General features: G+C 35.5%; 1 protein-coding gene across 2 annotated transcripts; it reads left to right on the forward strand.

The window, feature by feature from the left end:
• Positions 1 to 11,984: 11,984 nt before the first annotated feature.
• Positions 11,985 to 16,685, forward strand: LOC104086839 (uncharacterized). 2 transcript variants are annotated; one of them, XM_070189251.1, is made up of 8 exons: positions 11,985 to 12,453; positions 13,037 to 13,216; positions 13,734 to 13,858; positions 14,014 to 14,217; positions 14,303 to 14,335; positions 15,154 to 15,277; positions 15,398 to 15,758; positions 16,023 to 16,685. In XM_070189251.1, exons 3-8 carry the CDS (start codon positions 13,835 to 13,837, stop codon positions 16,036 to 16,038), a joined length of 762 nt encoding a protein of 253 aa, XP_070045352.1. In that variant the 5' UTR covers positions 11,985 to 12,453; positions 13,037 to 13,216; positions 13,734 to 13,834; the 3' UTR covers positions 16,039 to 16,685. The 2 variants fall into 2 exon arrangements, with proteins under 2 accessions (XP_070045352.1, XP_070045359.1); XM_070189258.1 differs by having other exon boundaries at positions 13,794 to 13,858.
• The last annotated feature ends 3,932 nt before the right edge of the window (positions 16,686 to 20,617 follow it).

Consider the following 20,617-nt stretch of genomic DNA (forward strand, 5'->3'; position numbering starts at 1 on the left):
GAATCGAGGGGAAAGAGCATCGCAGAGTAGGGATTTGATCGGTTTGAGGTAAGTAACGATTGTAAATCTGGTCCTCAGGGTATGAAACCCCAGAATTTTGTATCATTTTACTATTTGGAGGTGGCGCACATGCTAGGTGACGGGCGTGTGGGCGTGCACCGTTGGGGATTGTGACTTGGTCCATCCCGTATCAACTGTAAAGTTGAATATTTTGTTGAAACCATATGATTCTTATGTGTTTTAGAAAGAATTTTGGTAAGTCAGGCCGGATGCCATGTTTAGGCCTTATGCCAGTGTTGTTTGGACCCTTAGAGGTCTTTTCTTGCTATCCTCTCATTGTTTTTGATTAAAATTCTATACTCAGTCATGTTTATACATATTTATAGCATAACTCAGTCTCTATTACTCTATTTTGATGCATCATATAAATGATGTTTGGGCTGAATATTTTATTTTCTAAGAGCCCGAGAGGCTGGAGAGGTTTATGACTGAGTGAGGCCGAGGTCCTGATTTGTGAGGATATTTATGAGATCGGGCTGCACGCCGCAACATGTTTTATATAGGCCGAGATCCTCATTGATTTATGCCATGATTGGCTTGATATATCGCTTGGGCTGAAGGAGCCCCTTCGGAGTCTGTACACACCCCCAGTGAGCGCAGGTACCTACTGAGTGCGAGTGCCGAGTGCTGAGTGACTGGGAGGCATGAGTGATGGTGAGGTCTTCTCGTGGGGCTGTATACGAGTGATTGTGAGTTTTGCCCGAGGGGCTGTTTATGAGTAATGTTGCCCGAGGAGCTGATTATGATTTCATTATTTTTGCTCACCTTTGCATTGAGCCTTTGTTTGAAAACTGTTGAAAGATGTCTTTAAATGATTTTACTGGAACGGGATTGAAAAGGAGCTGATTTGATTCAAACCCTCGTTTTAAAAGCATGCTGTATTTTTCTAAATTGTTGTGATATGAACCTTACTTGCATTATTGCTCGTCACTACTTCTCAGTCTTTATTTACTGTTGTTACTTACTGAGTTGGCGTACTCACGTTACTCCTTGCACTTTGTGTGCAGATCCAGGTATATCTGGACTCGGTAGCGGCTGTTGACTATTCCGGTTGCAGATTTTCTCGGAGATAGCAAGGTAGCTGCCTGGTGCTCGCAGCCCTGCTCTTCTCCCTCTTATCTTCCTTTAGTTGTATTTAGCTATTTTTCAGACTATGTTAGTCTCGATATTGTCAGACAAATTGTAGTAGATGCTCATGACTAGTGACACTCCGATGTCGGACTTTTCTTTTCCTCACTTTTGTTTTGATTTGAACTCCTTTACGAAGGTTTTTATGTTAAATAGCCTTGAAATTATCTTTGAAATGAAAATATCGGTTTGTTTTGGAAATGAGTCGGCTTGCCTAGTTCCACGATAGGCGCCATCACGACAGGGTTAGTTTGGGTCGTGAATAACCTCTACCTATGGTAGTAGCTGCAATAGGGGGCTCCGGCTCCTGTCTGGCTGTAGATGTTGTGCGTGTTCTCACCATCTGCGAGATAACAAGAATGGAATGATTCAAACATCTATTATAGAATAAAATCGTACGATAGGGAAAGAAAAAAATGAAATTTTTCGTAAAACTCTATAGCCTCTAGAAGATAAGTACAAACGCCTTCGTACCGATCCTCCAGACTTTACTAAGCTTGATCATGACTCAGGAGACCTAAACAACCTAGTGCCCAGATACCATCTTGTCACAACCCGGAATCCCAACCTCGGGGTCGTGATGGCGCCTAACATCCACTTGCTATGAAAGCCAACGTGCAATAAGTAATTAACCAATTTTAACCGTTAAAAAATAATAATGATATGCAACGAGAAGTAAATTCCAAATTTAACACAATGCAAATATAAACCACGCGATACCAACTACTCCCAGAAATCCAGAGTCACGAGTACACGAACAACTAGAAGTCTACAAACATAATCTGAAATAGATACAACTGTTCGAAAGAGATAAACAGTAATAGTAGGAAATTAAAGGGAACTTCAAAGTCTGCGAACACCAGCAGATCTACCTCTAGTCTCCGAAGTGAATGTGATCCGAGCCGATGCACCTCAAGCACCGCTGGGACCAATACCAGTATCTCCACAAGAAGTGCAGAAGTTTAGTATGAGTACAACCGACCCAATGTACTCCGTAAGTGTCGAGCCTAACCTCGACAAGGTACTGATGAGGTTACGACAAGACACATACGTAAAAACCCTGTACAAGTATTTATAAAATAGTAAAATAACAACAAAAATGATAGAATATCAACTAAGAGGGGACATGCAAAGGGGAAAATATCATAAAAACAGCAAGTAGGAAATCATGAAATAACATCTTCCGAATTAAGCAACAATTTAACCAAGTAAATCACCAAAACAAAAAATCAAATAAAACAATGATATAAAATGGCTCCTCGCCATGTCATATCATGAATATAACGGCACGACATCACCCTTAATGCTTTTACCCACTGGCACGGCATCACCCTTCGTGAATCAATGCAAATAAGGCACGACAACACCATTCGTACTTCTCTCTCTTTCTCACCAAGCAACAATATAAATTCGAATAATCAAAATAAGGCGGGGAGTAATTTCACTTCCAAATATGGTGCCATGATATCAACCTTCAACTTCCAAAATAATCAACATCTTTAAAATAAATAATAAATACGAAACAAATAATTAAAAGAAGTAATAATCTAGGGAAAAAGTACAGATATTCCCTTCTAGTTTTAAATATTATTTATATTTAACCTCCGTTATACTTTAAAAGTAAAAATATCTCTGCCGTTACAATTCTTATTAAATATGCCCCTATCTCTAACAGAGATCCACTGTGGCAATGACTAGGCTATTAAAATTCCATGTGAACTGACATTTAGGTGAGGTGGATGCCATGTGGCATGCCACCACACTACACTAACCTTAATTATTTTACCCACTCCCCTAACTAACATTGATATCCATCCATTAAAGAATCAGCAAAACTAACAAAAACCCATCTAAAAACAATCCAAAAAATCCCAAATATCAAGAAGTTTCAAGACGGAATCATATGACCTGGTTTCATAAAAGCTACCAAAACAAATTTTAAAAACAAAAGTACCCCAAAATCAGATATATCACGCAAAAATCTGACAGTGGAAAAGAATAAGGTAAACAATTAAAGAACAGTGAAATCTTAATATGTTGGGTAGGATTCATGTTCCCAACTAAGAGAACTCCTCATTTAAAGCACATATTATCTTAGCTTATCAAAATATTCAATCTTGCAAAAGTTATATATTAGAATTTTAAGTGAATCTGTATGTCCATATGAATTGAGAAAAGTCTGGTTCTTTAGACCCTTCTCAGAGTGTGAGTTAGAGCGTGACTTTTGGGAGCTTCATTTAGCTTGAAGGATTGCATCAAGTTGGAGAAGATGCGTCCATGGCAAAGGCAGATTTAAGCAATCACAGATTCACTACAGAACCATTTGGGTGTTCTTCAAGCTTTTCCAAATAGTCCAATGGTGATTTTAGTTTTCCTTCAACTACCCTTTCCCAAATCAGTAAACGATTCTAAAAAAAGGAAAAATCGGAAGAACTAGAGAAAGTATTGCCCTATTGGGGAAGGGGATAAAATAAGATTAGGCCGGTGAGGTGGCATGTGACGTGGCGTCCACCTCACCCAAATGTCAACCCACGTGGAATTTTAATCTCTGAGTCATTGCCACTGTGGACCTCCGCTAGAGATAGAGGTATATTTGATAACAATTGTAACGACAGGGGTATGTTTGTTCCCAAAGTATAACGGAGGACAAATATAAACAATATTTAAAAGTAGAAGTGTATAATACAAAGAAATAATTTTCACCTGCATGTTTTAACCTAATGACAACGCATAGGTACTTGACACCTCACATATACATTGTCCCCACACATAAAACATATAGAAAATAGACCAACAAGTCTTAATCCCTCAAGTCAAGCTTAACCACGACACTTACCTCACTCTGCAACGAAATCAATGTTCAACTGTGGCTTTTCCTCTAGAATTAGCCTCCAAACCAATCAAATCTAACCAAATATAGTTCAGATAATTCAAAATAAGCTTTAACAACTACCCACAGGTGAAAAAGATTCAATCTTTAATAATTTAGAAAAAAGTCAACAAAAGTCAACCATAGACTCACTTGGTCAAAATCCGAGATTCAGACCAAAACCCAATTACCCACTCACCCTTGATATCGATTATGTGATTACTTTCAAAATCCGACCTCAATTTGAGGTCTAAATCTCAATTTCTCAAAATCCCTAATTTCTACCTAAATCCCTAATTTCTATATGAAAAAGCATACATTAAAGGTTAAAAATCAATGAATGTTTACGGAAATGCAAGGAAACAAAGTTAAAATCTACTAACCTATGAAGTTGGGGGTGAAAAACCTTTTCAAAATCGCCTCTAGGCCGAGCTCAAACTTGAAAATGGGTAAGAAATGAGAAGAATCCCGATTTTTTTATTATTTTAAATCACTGACGTCAGGTTTTCTTCGTGTTCACGAAGGACCTGACGCGATCGCGAAGCAACAGCTGCCAAAGTCCTTCGCTTTCGCGAGCCACTCAACGCGTTCGCAAAGGTTTACTCCCCCTGCCTTCGCATTTGCGATTCAATGAACGGGTTCGCAAAGAGTAACTGATAGGATCCCTCCCAGGACCCTATAACCCTACACGTTCGCGAGAGAAAGGGCGTGTTCGCGAAGGGTAAACCCCCCACTATTGTGCATTCGCGACCAGCTCCTCACGTTCGCAAAGAAGAAACTCCTCCCCATCCCAATTCCGTTGTGCACCAAATTTTGCAGACAAGTTTTAAATAGTAAAATGACCTACACCAAGTCCAGGAACCGAAATCGGAATCCGGTAGAAATAAAGTCAAACTAGGAAATCCTTAGACATTGAAGTTACTAGTTTTCAACAAATCACATCAAATTAAGTTAGGGACTTCCGATTTTAATTTCGGACATACGCCCAAGTCTAAAATTATGGTATGGACCCATCGAGATCGTCAAAAACTAATCCGAGGTCGTTTATATAAAATATTGACCGTAGTCAACTCAAGTCATTTTTAAAATTAAAATTTATGTTTTCTTCAATTTTTCACATAAAACATTTTCGGAAAAAGAAACGGAATGTGCATGCAAATCGATAAACACTAAACGAAGTTAATTGAGATCTTGAAACACGAAAGAAGGGACTAGAACTCAAAATGACCTATCTGGTCATCACAGGGCCGAATGTCTCGGCAGTATATTGGGATACATCTATGGTTCGCGCCACTCGACCCTCGACAGTGTACATGTTATTCTGGATCGGGTCATACGACCTCGGTATAACTCGTGCATAATATTGCTAGGAGTCTTAATATTCATAAGATTCCTCTTTTGATTGGGATCTCGCAGTTGCATGAGATGCCTTATTTGTTGAGATAGCTTTTGATATCCCTTACCCGTTTGAGGTAGACTTTGATTCTTTTATTTGTGAGATAGTACATGATATTTGAGAAATTTATGATGTCATCGGGTTGGAGGAATATGTTAGTTACAGTTCTTACCTCATTATTACTGTTGTGTTTCATATCTGTTTATAATTTATTAAATTGATTTATTGAACCACTAGTAAGTGTCTATGTCGATCCCTCGTTACAACTTCTCTGGGGTTAGGCTAGATACTTATTGGGTACGCGTTGATTTACGTAGTCATGCTATACTTATGCACTTATTGTGTATATCTTTGATGGATATTTGGGCGCAAGGGTGCAACTATTGAGGGGATTTTAAGGTGAGTTGCATCCCATGATACGATTCGCAACACACACAGTCTTCATCATGTTATTTATGTTATCCTGTCTTATTTTACATTCCAGACAGATGTTGTATTATTATTGTACTTTCTAGTAGGTACTCATGCACTTGTGACACCGGATTTTGGGATAATCTTGTAGATGTTGATGGTTTTGCATTAATATTGTCACCTTTTTATTTTATATCTTACTAATATTGTATGTATCTATGATTTTAAATGTATTAAATTCTTTATTTTACAAAACTTATGATTTCAAAAGTAATAAAATGAATAATTGATTTGTCGTTGGCTTGCCTAACGCCGACGTTGGGCGCCATCACAATCTATAGCGGGTTTTGGGTCGTGACAGTCAAAAAATTATACCAAACTTTTCCTAGTAAGCGTGAATTATTAACTAAAAAACTTTCCAAGTGTAAAATTTTCTAAATCTAAATGTGTTTGTAAATATCGATACTTTCCTAGGGTATGTGAATTAGAATTTTATTAACCCAAAACCCCCTCTTTGTTATAAAATAGATATTATAATTATAAACTAAAGCACCAAAAGAGAAGAAGAAGAGAATAGATAAGAGATGTAGAGAGGGGGAGGGAACTTTTCGTCTTATTTCAAGTATGCTTCTTATGTGTAATCCATAAGAGAATAACATCATATTTATAGGTTACAAATTTCTTCTCAAGTTACATGTATTAATGAACTCATTCGTTTGGTATTGAATTTGCCAAAGACAGTTACGAAGAGAACATCTATATACATTGAAAGTGACATCTACATACATTGGATTTATAACACTCCCCCTTGGATGTCCATAGATAATGTGTCTCGTTAAAATCTTTCTAAAGAAAACCCTCGATGGGAAAAAGCCTAGTGAAGAAAAACGAGTACACACATCTTGTAATACGCATTGAGTGTTGCCTCATTAAACACTTTACGAGGAAAACCCAATTGGGACAAAACTTTAGTTAAGGAAAAAAGAGTACAGTGCGTATTATACTCCCCATGATGAAAACTTTATTTGATATCTCGGAGACAATGCATTTCAATCTGTCTCTTATTCCAGCTGCTCATTTTCTCCCCCTAATGTTGGGTATACCAATATATATTCCAATCTTCTTTGAAGAATCATCTTTGTGCATTGTGGTGGAGTATTTAGAATATATATCACACATTCAAATATTCTAAGATGAGAAATATTTGGTTCCTGATCATAAGCCAATTGTAACGGGTAGACTTTATGATAACTTGTGGCCTGATCCATACAAGAACTGATGCATGCAAATAGCATGACCCCATGCCGAGATTAATTTTTTTTTGTTATCATAAACATTGGTCTAGCAATTAATTTGAGGCGTTATTTGATCAATGATTCTGCTAGACCATTTTAAGTAAGAACATGAGCAATCAAATGCTAAATTGTTATACCAGTTGATATACAATAATTATTAAAGGCATGTGATGTAAACTCACTAGCAAGATGAAGTGTCTTAATCGCATAATCTGAAAATCGTGCTTTTAATCATATTAATGCGGCCAACAACCTCGGGAATGCCAAATTTCTGGTTGACAACAACCACACATGTGACCATCTTGTAGATGCATCTATCAAAATTATATAATATCTAAATGGTCTACACGGAGGGTGTATGAACCCACATATATCACCCTATATATGTTCCAAAAATATAAGGGATTCACTCCTAATTTTAATTGTTGATGGTCTAATATTCAATTTGCATTGAGAACATGCAGCACAAGAGAATTCTTTAGTTTGAATAATCTTCTCGTTCTTCAATGAATGATCATGTGAATTCTCAATTATTTTACGCATCATATTATATTCGGCATGTCCTAACCGGCCATGCAATCCAACTCTACTATTTATGCAGTACAGGCCGCATGTTCATATTCATATTTGTTACCATCCATATGGCGAAACATCTCTTTCTAGAAGAAAGTCATTATCATTATTGTCATGGTCAAAATCATTATAAGCAAGACATGTTTCTTGCTGTACTTTTGCCCTTTAATAATTTTTCATAACGCCTGGCAAAATATTTTTGACGTAAAATAGGTATACGACCAATGACATAATCATGCGGCCAAATAATGATATTTATCCTCTTTATTTCTCTCAAACCTCTTTAGAGGTGAGTTGTGGGATTTCAACAATCAAGAGTGTATTCATGTCTATGAGTTTATTTTATACGGTCACATTCACTTTTGGAATGTATCATAATCATCTGAACATGTCTCAAGATTTCTCAGCATAAGCTTATTGTGTTGCTTTATCATTTATCATATTTATTTTTATGGCCCTCCTTAATATCATTTTTTAAGTTAAAGTATGCATTTATTTTTCTTTATTTTGATAGAGGATTGATTAAAGCTGCGTGAAATATTCAGGTGTACTATATTCCTGTATCCAATGCCCTTTCATACCACATCATGGTAAATATTACCTTCACCTTTTGAAGAATAATTTTAATATGAGAACCCTTATTGTTCTCCATTTTATAGTTAAAATCACTATGACGATTATTATTTCGTCTATTGCCACGTCCATGTATATTCATACAGCCTCGATAATTATTTAGTCTTCTTTCAGACTTTGATATATTGTTATCACATTCGCTTCAGGGAATGGAGGAGATCTTGAGTGACGGGCTTCATTAAAAGCATATTATTTTACCTCAGTCATCATTATATCATTAATGTGGTACATTAGGACTCAAACTCAATATCTTACCCTCATAAAGGCATGTTAAGCCATAATGCGTTGAGACTCAAACCCAATGTCTTATCATCATGATGCACCAGGACTCAAATCCGGTGTCTGAACATCTCTTCCGAAATATTGCTACTTCTGGAGCAAATTTGAGGCATGTAACATAAAGAATAATTCTCTAACACGTCTTCATCAATAATAAATTTAGCATTTGAAAATATTATCACTTTTAATGATCATAACAACCAATCATAACTAACAATACTTTGAACGTATTATCACTTAATTTAGCAGTTATAAGCATAAATGCTTAGTCATAATGCATCTTTAAGAATATTAAATATCACTCTAAATGTCATATATTTATTATAATTATGTAGCCAACATTAGCTAATGAAACGAACACATGTGACACAGACCAATTCCTTTGGAACTTATTGGAGATATATATCTAATGATGAGATCCAAATAAATATGATGATCATACTCCCTTAATAAAATGAAAGACCATCAAGATGCAATTAATTGCTAGCATTTGCATAGATTAATGGAAATTGTAGTCACGTGTAAAGTATTTTATCATACACCGATGTATTTGTCAAAACATCTATGTGAACAACGATTTTCTAAATTCTTAAATGCTCTTAATTAAAGATGTACATTCTGGTGACTTTTATTTATTTAGTTAACCTGTCTCTAGAGTCAGAGAATAGCCAAGTTATTGAAGGACTCTACTTTCTGCAGTGCTTTAAAAATCGGTAAAACTTATGTATAAAACCTATGAGATAAATTAATCTATTTCAGTCATTGTTTTTTCATGAAAGAAAAATGCAAGCACTACCTTAGAAATCCATAACCATTATTGAATATAATTTACTACATGCATATATTAAACTATCATGCAATTCAATTAGAAGTGAATAAGACCAAAGAATCATGGCTATGTATAATGATTCTATTCCATCGGTATTCCATCTTCTTTAATGTTACTTTATAGTCACGCGTTTAGAGCTAAATATATGATTAAAGATGAATTTACCATGTAGTATGCGTACCTAATTCATCAAACGATAACATTGTATCCTGCCAGCAAAATCAAAGTAAATATAACTTGAGGTCAGCAACGTACCTCATTGTGTACTTATAATTTTATTATAAATTGAATTTCTTATGCCGAAGCCTCTAGTTTCAAATACGGCCAGACTGAGTCGAAAAGAATATCAACTCAACACCTATAGTTAGAGACTCGTGCTGATAACGTGTTATAAAATAGATATTATAACTATAAACTAAAGCACCAAAAGAGAAGAAGACAAGAATAGATAAGAGATGTAGAGAGGAGGAGGGAACTTTTCGTCTTATTTCAAGTATGCTTCTTATGTGTATTCCATAGGAGAATAACATCCTATTTATAGGTCACAAATCTCTTCTCAAGTTACATGTATTAATGAACTCTTTCATTTGGTATTGAATTTGTCAAAGACAGTTACGAAGAGAACATCTACATATATTGAAAGTGACATCTACATATATTAGATTTATAAAGTCTAAAAGGAGGAATTTAATATTGCTCCAATGGAAAACTTTCTTATTGTGTAGTTAACGAAAAACTTACTGTGTGTGCTTAAAATTCTAGAACCAAAAGGAGTTGAAAAATTAATATTATATATATTAGAAAAATAATTAAATGATTATTGCTAAATAATAGAGAATTAATTAAATGACAATTCCTAAATAGTAGAAAGTTAATCAAATTATTATTTTGTCCAGTATGAACTATATTATAAAGGGTAAAAGGATGAAAGAAATTTTGATAAGTACTTTCGTGCTTTTAATATAATATAAATATAAATAAGTATATATAGATTGCTAACTTATTTTCTTCATCCAAAGACGATGAACTCGAAAGCATAACGCAATTTAGACCTAAGAAACGATGAGAAGATTATACTTTTTTTTCTTTTTCTTGAAAATATATTTCCTTTATCCTTTGCTAATTGCTTCTAGTTAGCACATCCCTAGCAACTTGGCAGCCATTAAATTAAGAGTCTGTTTGGACATAAGAATTACTTCTTTTTTTAAAAAAATTACTTTTTTCCGAAATCAGTGTTTGACCATAAATTTTTAAATTTTCACTTGAAGATAAATTTTGGAATTTTTCGAAATTTTGAAAAACTCCAAAAAGTTATTTTTTAAAATTTTCACTCATATCACTCACAAAACTTAAAAAATAATACAAAATTATATTCATATCCAAACATAACTCTAATTTTCAAATACCATTTTTATTTAAAAAAATATTTTACTTTAGGTATAAACTTAGTATTCCTTATTTAAAAAGAATTATTATTTCCAAAGAAAAATCCTGAATCTGAAGTTAGTAAGTTTAGTATGTGTATGATCTTATTATTTTTAAAATATTATATATAGTTCGAATCGAAAAAAAAAGTTTAATGATATTTATAGAACTCGGCCCAAATCCGTCTCTAAATATTATTTGAGAGAGCAGTTTATTGTTTGTTTGTTTTTACCGAAAGAAACAGGAATCCGAAGAAGGTAGAAGACAATAAAGCACAAACTATAGAACAAAGGAATAGTTCGTCAAATATTGGAGCAGATCATTAAAAGTTGGCAACCCGTAACAAATGAAAAAGTATCATGAATTTGTATGTTTTCCCCTGATTCCATTTAAGTTTTTTGAAGAAATTACAGAAGAATGTGACTTTTCGTATAAAGAAACTAATAAACACTTGGACAAAATATATTAGAAACGACAAAAGAAGTTATGCACAATCCAGCAAATTTTACATGAGTTAAACGATTTAAGAAAATAAATATATAGGCAAACACCACAATCAATTAAAATCCCACTTTCATTCAAAAAGGTGGGAGGTCAAAATTTAGTGATATAGAGGGCTCCGTTTCCACTCTTTAAAAAAATATCTCTACACATATATTATGCCGGATTTATATTTACTTTTGTTATATATATATATATATATATATATATATATATATATATATTACATAAATTATTCATCTTTTATACATCACGAGCTATTTTTAATTTCGGGTGAGCGACTATTTAGGTAAAATCGATGAAAAGAAATTCGATTCCGGCCCATAAACGAAAGTGACTTTAATATTCACAAAGAGATTTTTACCTTCCTATACGAAACCTTATTACCCTCCCTACTCAAGTTTCAATTTAATTATATGGGCATATGCAGTTTACTAATTATATACATTTTAGGAATTAAATGAGATATTCCCTACCCCCACGTTTCTCCTTTAATCAAGCTAAAACGTATCTAACGTACATATCTAACTCCCCCCCACATATCTCTGCACACACACCCCACGATTCTAATCCTCTCTCCCTCCATTAAGGCTTTCTTCCATTTTTGTTTAAAACGCTTTTATAATTTCTCTCTCAAACTTTCTGATTTTTCTCTCAAAATCTCTACGAAACGGTATTGCTTCAAATTTTCCTTTCCTTACGATGTAGAAAAAAGGAATTACGAGGAATGGCCCTAAAAAGCCTACTGATGGTGATATTTCTACTTTTGATTTGGGTGTTTTCTCACGGGATTCACCCAAAAAAAAATGGTGAAATTCAGACATGCAACACCAGAGAGAAAGACCAAGCTTTCTCCTCGTGAAGCTAGGGCAGAGGCTCGAACAAAACTCAAGCATGATAGGGATGCTGCTGAAGTTTCGACATCTGCTAAATCAGTAAAACAGAAAGGCAAAGAAATTGCTCGTGATGATTATTTCGTCGAAGAAGTTATTCTGAAACCTGCAAAAAAAAAATCAAAGTTTTTTCTACTGGCAAACCTTCAAAAAAGAAGAAGGTTAAAAAATCTCCTAAAAACATACCCCAACGTTCATTAGAAAAGATAAAATTGTAGTACTTATAATTTTTGGTTGTTATTCTTACTTAAAAACTGTTTTTATTCTCATCCTGATACCTATTTTTATGTTGTTCTGTAATTGTAGAAATTGTGTACATTGTGTAGATTTCTTGTTTTTATCAAATTTTATACATATTTCTGGAAATTGTAGATTTATTGTATTATATTTGAAATAATTTTGTTAGGGTATGTATTACATGATTTAGTTGATTTTGTTGGTTGATTTTTGCTATATTTGTAGATGTTAATTTTATTTTCTGTAAACAAATTGTATATATTATGTCGAGATGTTAGTTTTTTCCCCAATATTTTAAATGTATGTTACTTTATAGTTTCTTGCTCTAAATAAATAAATGTCAGTTCATTTGTTTCTTAACTGTAGTTCAGTTATTGTATTTTTTATTGATTTTGTAATTTATTTGTCTGCAATGTATTACTATATTTCTGGCTATAGCAGCATTGTTATTATTTTGTTTTCTTGTCTTTAAATATGTTTTTAACTATTTTTTTCCATTTGGTGCAGAATCAGAGATTTTTTGCACCATATGATGTTGATTATGGCATCACTAGGTTTCAAACATTATCTGACCCAGCTGTCCCTACCCAAATTAATGTATTATTGTCTGAAAATGGTATAAAATTGTGCAAGAAGACATGTTTTGGGAACTTTCTTCGCATGCCCAAAATATATATCCAAAATCAGGTAATTCACCTTCTGATGATGTATGAATTGAACACATCGGGGTCAGATTTTTTTACAGTAGAGATGAAGGGTGAGAGGTTGAACTTTGGGTTGAGGGAGTTTACTCTTATTACTGACCTCAAATGTTTTACTGAAGTAACCGACTTTGGTTACACAACTAAGTATGATAGTAAAATAATGAGGAGTTATTTTTCGAACAAGAAAAAAGTTAAGAAGTCATACTTGAAACAAATTATAACCAGCCGTAGTTGGGTGAATGATGTAGATGCAGTCAAGCTACACGTTCTCTATCTGATAGAGTTCTTCCTCTGTCCCTCAGAGAAAGATAATGGTTTGATTAACCACTTTAGATTCTATTTGGTGGACTCGGGGTAGTATGAGAATTTCACAAGGGGTATCAAAGCTTATACACAATTGCTTCAGTCTGTTAGGCATAAGTTGAACCCTTTACATTTTTATCTCCTTCGAGGTTTTTCACTCACTATGCAAATCTGGTTATATGAGTGTTGCTCTACAGTCAACACAAATATAGCTACAAGGGTTGGTAATTCGTTTTTCCGCATACTTAACTGGACAGCAACAAATGACAAGATATAGATTTCTGCATTGGAAGAGAGGATGATTAAACCATCATGGATCAAGGTAAATATTTTTCAGTTTTGTATAAAGTATTTTAAAATATTGACATACTTAATACAACAAATCTACATGTTTATGGTACAGACAATATAACTACAAATTATCTACAAAATTTATACATATGATGACTATATCCTCCATATTTCTTTTTTATTCAGTTCACCAATATGATTGAAGCCCCAGAAGAGGTTTCTAGATTGACTTTGCCAGACAAAGTTGAATACATCCTTGAAGAAGCTGAAACGCAGGCCGAGCATCCGAAAAATGCTCCATCTTCATCTGGCAATAAGCAATCAATGGGAATAGATGACAAGAAAGATATTTTAAAACAACTAAAAAAATTAAGAAAGGATGTTGATAAGGTAACAACCGATGATATTCCTAGCTGGTTTCAGTAATTTATGTTATGCAAATTATTTCTTTAACTCTTTCTATTTTTATACTTAGGTCGGTTCAGACCTTAGATTGTTCAAGAAAGAGGTATACCTAATTCTTGATTTTTAGTCTTCTTTATATATCTGTAATCCTCTTATTGTCAGATACATTAAAAGCCTTTTTGGTTCTTTAGGTTTTTGAAGCACTAGGTAGCATTCGAGTATTATTCAATGATTCAATCAAGTCTGTCTTACATAAAATAAAGAGTCAACATGATACTAACATCGATGCTAAGGTTTCATTCAAATTATATTCATTAACAAAAATATTTTTTATCTTGTTTATGTTTATATTACCATTTATAAAGGATATAGCTTCAGAAATTCTGCTTGCAAGTTAGTGGCAGTTCTAGAAAAAATGATGAGCATTACAAAGCAAAAAACGCACATTAGTATCACGACAATAGTGCAAAATAAGTGTTTGGCAGCAGCAGTAAAACAAGTATTTGTTCAATTTTAACACAATTTGATGACATGTCTTACCCAAGTTAAACATATTACTAAAGTATCAACAAATAATCTACATTATACATCCAATTATTGTATAAGATACATGACACGTGTTAGATATTCAAAAAGAGGAGAATGTTCCTATATCCTGTCTGGTAAGTGTTGACTTATCTTCCCGGTTTCAAGAGGCATTGAATAACAAAACTTCTGGTATGATTTTGTACATTGTTTTCTACATAATTCACAATACATAATACATTTAAGCTACAGGACAAAAGTTTAACAAATTAACTACAATTTAATAACAATTTATCTATATTTTTTTATTTATTACAAATGATCTACAATTTTCTTTCAATGTACACATTTATTATCACAAAGAAGGAAAGTATGCATGTGCACTCTTCACATCAGGATGCAAATGTTGCCAGAAAAGGAGATCATTTCAATGTGGAGAAGGAGACTATGCATTTGCAATCTCCAATTCAGGAAGCAAATATTTCCCAACAAGGAGAGGATTGCAATGAAGATTTCAGTGGTATTAATTATTACAATATAATTGTAGAAAAAATTAATAACTTTCATATAATTTACAGTTTTCCTAACATTTCTGATGCAAGCAACATACAATATTATTCTTTTGTTTTTAACTTTGTAGGTGAACTAGTCGACTTCATCAACGTAGATGATTCAGACAATGATTCCAAGTCTAGAAAAGGGGCAATAACAATTGATGATTTTGAGCTTCCCGAGAACTTCTCACATATAGTTAAGTTCAGCGAGGTTAATGAAGTTGAAACAACCATTGTGCAGCAAGGAAGAACAAGGGTTCCTGGAAAGCATGTCAGATCCCCTTTGCTCCCTTATTTCAGTTCTTGTGAAAGCACTTCTGTTGGCCCTCCTCCAATTTTCAACATCAAGCATCCATTTACTGGGGTAATTGGCAAAGATATTGATCTTGCTTTGTTGGAAGAATTCAATAAGTGGTTATATTTATATACCGACATTGTTTCAAAGAGGTTAGATTCTACACGTTTTTATATTATCGAGTGCATAGAATTTATGTATTTTGAATTGCAACTATATTTTAATTATACTTGATATGTCTTTATAAAGGAATAAGGAGCCTTATACTATAAAAGATAACCAACACAACCCGTGATTTGTTCTTGGAGTGTAATAAGTGGGGATTTTGACTACTTATTTGCGCTTTTTGACTTTCGTTTTAGTTCAAAAATACTTAAATATATTCCCGAAAACTGATAAAATATGCTTACTTGTAGAAGTATTGTAAAATGAGCCAAAGTGATGAAATTCAACTCAAGAAGGAGTGATTTTGAATAAGGACAAAAATCAAGCAAAAAGGCTAAAGTGCGGACCATAGAATTTTGTCTGCGGCCGCAGAACAAGAAGAAACTTTAACAGTGTTGCAATGCAAAATACGGACCGCATAATACTTGTGTGGCCGCACGCAGAAGTCAAGGTTCAGAGAGTTGGGAATTCAAGACAATCAATATTTTATGGACCGCACTATAATTGTGCAGCCGCAAAAATCAAATATGCGGCCGCACTCAGAATTGTGCGGACTGCAGAACTCAAGATGGGCGGCTGCACCCAGAATTGTGCGATCCGCAGAACTAAAGAAGTGCGGCCGTAGTTCAGAATTGTGCAGCCGCAAAAACCACTATTGTCAAGAGTTGCAGCAAAGTGCGGACAACACATAGAATTGTGCGGCCGCAGAACCTCCTAAAGGGCAATTTTGTCCAAAAATTCCAGTTTTGCATAAATAGACTACTTTCACGAAATTAGGTCAAGTTTGGAACATCTGAAAGTTGGTAGCCATTTTTCTTTATTGATTTAGGAAACTTTATCATAGCTTGACAATTTTACATTGGATTTTCATCTATTTATCATTAAATATGAGTTTAATCATCTTTTCTTTTTTATTTTCTTCACCACCCACTATGAGTAGCTAAATTTCTAGCTAGTGTTGTGATTCCACCCTAATATGGGTATCTAATGGGTATTTGATTTAAGGCTTGTTTATGGTTGAGTGTGTAATATTTAGCCCCGTTCGTATTATAATTGTAGAATTAATGGTTGCAAATATTGATTTAAGCCTATTTGACTTAGTCCCTACTTGAGAAAGAGAGACTTAGTCTAGAAAAACTTGGCCAACAAGAAATTGGGATGAACTCAAGAAATTGATAGTCCCAATTAAAGGGTTGAATCTAGAGATAGTAAAACCTGACTTGACCATCTATCAATTATTTTTTGCATTACCCATTTGGACTTGAGAAAGACAAATTGGGGAAAACCACTCTTTACCCAGAGGTATTGAGTGGGCAATTGTGTATTGATTGCTATAATACACCCCGACCAATAAAACCCGCTCTAAAGCCCACACCCCGTTAGGCAAATATCTAGGTGGAAGTTACAGTCTAGATCTTTTACATACTTGAAAAACAACATCAAAAATATTATTCTTTAGCTTTACATTTGCAAACCGTAGCATAATTTAGAAGTAGAATCAAAACATAGTTTGTGAAAGTGTATCTTAGACACTTTACGTGCTTAGTCCAAATATATACCTAATCCCATCTACGCTCCATGTGGATTCGATCCAGACTCCTAGTTTGGTATTATTATTGCAATCAACCGCTTCACAACCCCAAACCGAGGTGTGATTTGGGCGAAATCAATTTTTGGCGCCGTTGCCGGGGAGCTTAAAAAATGGATTTAACTATATATTTGGTTTTGTGTGTGAATTGTCTTCTTTTCCTTCCGTGTTACTAATCTTTTTGGTGAAACAATTATAGGTGAAACAATGTCTCTCAACAACAATAATCCTCTTGGAAACCTGCCTTTGGGGGATGTGGACGTGGAAGATGACCAAGTTAAAGAGGTTCCTCCTGAACCTCAAGTAAATAGATGAGGTCGACCGCCTCAAGACAACATTCCCGTTCCACCCCCACCTCCACCAAGAGAGGCTCCACATCGGGTGTTGCCGAATGAAGGGTATGTATGCAAGTGCCACCCGCCCCGCATTAGGGCGGGCAATTTTCAAATCACAAATGTTATGCTCACATTGCTAGAGCAACGGGGATTCTTTACTGTGGCTCCGAATCAAAATGCGTACAAACACTTGAAAGGATTTAAGGATACTTGCTGGGGGAGTAAACAGACAAACGTCTCCGAGGATGCTCTAAGGTTGAGGCTATTTCCTTTTTCATTACGGGGGAAAGCCTTTGATTGGTTAGAAAGGTTGCCCAACCATTCCATCCATACATGGGATGAATTGGTAGAGAAATTCATTGCCAAGTTCTTTTCTCCCGGGCATATGGCTACTCTTAGAGACGAGATTTTAGCATTCAAACAAGAATCCAATGAGCCTTTTTATGAGATATGGGAGAGGTACCGAACTATGGTGAGAGACTGCCCGAACAATGACATGACTGAGGCTATGATTCAACAAACTTTCTATAGAGGGATCAATACTACTAATCAATGCGTGGTCAACCAACTTGCCGGTGGAAATTTCATGACAACACCATATACCGAAGCTTGTGATATCTTAGATGAAATGGTAGATACTTCATCAGCATGGCAAAGTAGAGAAAATGTTCCTCAAGGTAATCCAAATGTGATTCACCTACATAAAGAATTACATGATCATGGGCAAGCAATTGTCGAGTTGACCACCACAATGAATCAATTAGCCAAATCTTAACTTCAACAAGTTCAAGGTCCTAAGCAAGTAAATGCAATGGAAGGAGTAAATATGATGGTGAGCAAGCGAAGGCAAAAGGGTCAACAAGTGCAAAACCGTGCGGAACAATATGTGTAAGAAGATTGTGGGTTTGACCAAGATGAATCTTACAATGGACAAGAGAAGGAAGTACAATATGTGAACAACTTCCAAGGGCAAAGAAACAACCCTCAAGGCCCGAATCAACAACAATGGCGATCTCAAGGTAATCAAGGGAATTGGAACAATCAAAACAACCAAGGTAATTGGAATGGTCAAAACAATCAAGGGCATTGGAACAATCAAAACAACCAAAGCAATCGAGGTGGCAATAGTCTAGGCTATTGGGGAGGCAACAACCAAGGGGTATGGAACAATAATCAAGGGAATCGGGGGTCGGGTTTTCAAAGGCCCCCGATGTATTAACAACCAAGCAACCCGCCTCCTGTTCCTTCCCATGGTCCTAGATATTCCAACAATGAGATGGGGCAAATTGATAACATGTTTAAACAAATGATGGAGAAGAATACCGACTCCGATGCTCAACTAGCTTCTCACAACACTTCAATTTGCAATTTGGAAATTCAATTGAGGCAAATCTCGCAAGCTTTAAACACTTGTCCTAAGGGGGCACTACCAAGTAACACGGTGGTGAACCCAAAGGGTGTGAACAACATGGGACATGCCATGGCCGTGACTACAAGGAGTGGAAAAGGTGGGGATGTAGCCACCTCAAGTCAAAGAAAAATTGTGGATGATGAACAAGTGATTCAAGAAGATAAGATTCCAAACAGTGAGGTGCAAGCAAATGACGAAAGGAGAATTAATATTGATGAAAAAGTGGAGGAGACTCAAGAAGAAATGAACCCGTCTAGGGAACACATTGTTGACATACCGAAACCGGTAGCGCCAAAGGATAAGGCACCTATGCCAAGGACTCCTCCTCCATACTCTCAAAGGCTTGCCAAGCAAAATGGCGAGAACCAATTCAAAAGGTTCATTGGCATGATCAAGAGCTTATCTATTAATGTGCCATTAGTTGAGGCTTTGGAGCAAATGCCCGGATATGCAAAGTTCATGAAGGATTTGGTGACAAAGAAGAGGTCGATGAATTGTGAGACTATAAAGATGACACATCAAGTGAGCATAATTGTGCACACAATGGCTCCTAAATTGGAAGATCCCGGCACTTTCACAATCCCTTGCACCATTGGAAGCGTCGACTTTGCCTAAGCTCTTTGTGATCTAGGGATGAGTATCAACTTGATGCCCTACTCGGTTTTCAAAACGTTGGGTATTGGTCAACCAAGACCTACTTCTATGAGGCTACAAATGGTGGATCATACTATGAAGAGACCATTGGGTATTATTGATGATGTGTTGGTTCGAGTTGATAAGTTCATCCTCCCGGCGGACTTTGTGATTCTTGATTGTGAAGTGGACTATGAGGTGCCTATTATTTTAGGTAGAACTTTCCTTACTACGGGGAAGGCACTTGTTGATGTGGAAGCCGGCGAGCTCACCTTCCGGATGGGTGACGAAAAGGTGGTTTTCCATGTGTACAAATCGATGAGGCAACCGAATAGCAATAAAGTTTGTTCGTTTGTGGACTTAGTGACCGAGGTGATTGTTGATGATGCTAGTGCCATGATGAATGTTGATGATACTTTGGAGGCCGTATTGCTTAATCATGATAATGATGAGAAGGATGGCTATGTGGAATGTGTGAATGCATTGAAAGGAATGGGGTCGTACACTTATGAACCCCGCAAATTGTCCTTAGATCTTGAAAACTGGAAGACTCCTCCAACAAAGCCCTCAATCGAGGAGCCTCCTACTTTGTAGTTAAAGCCATTGCCTCTATATATCAGGTATGAATTCCTTGGCCCGTGTTCTACTTTACCGGTTATTCTTTCCTCTTGTTTAACTAACGTGCAAGTAAACTCTACTTTGGCGGTGCTACAAAAGAGGAAGAAAGCTATCGGATGGACATTGGCGGATATTCGGGGTAAAAGCCCCGCCTTTTGCATGCACAAGATTATTTTGGAGGAGGATGCCAAACCCTTTGTTGAACATCAAAGAAGACTAAATGAAGCAATGCAAGAGGTGATGAAGAAGGAGATCATAAAG

Source organism: Nicotiana tomentosiformis, chromosome 1, assembly GCF_000390325.3.
Source record: "Nicotiana tomentosiformis chromosome 1, ASM39032v3, whole genome shotgun sequence".
Lineage (NCBI taxonomy): Eukaryota > Viridiplantae > Streptophyta > Magnoliopsida > Solanales > Solanaceae > Nicotiana > Nicotiana tomentosiformis.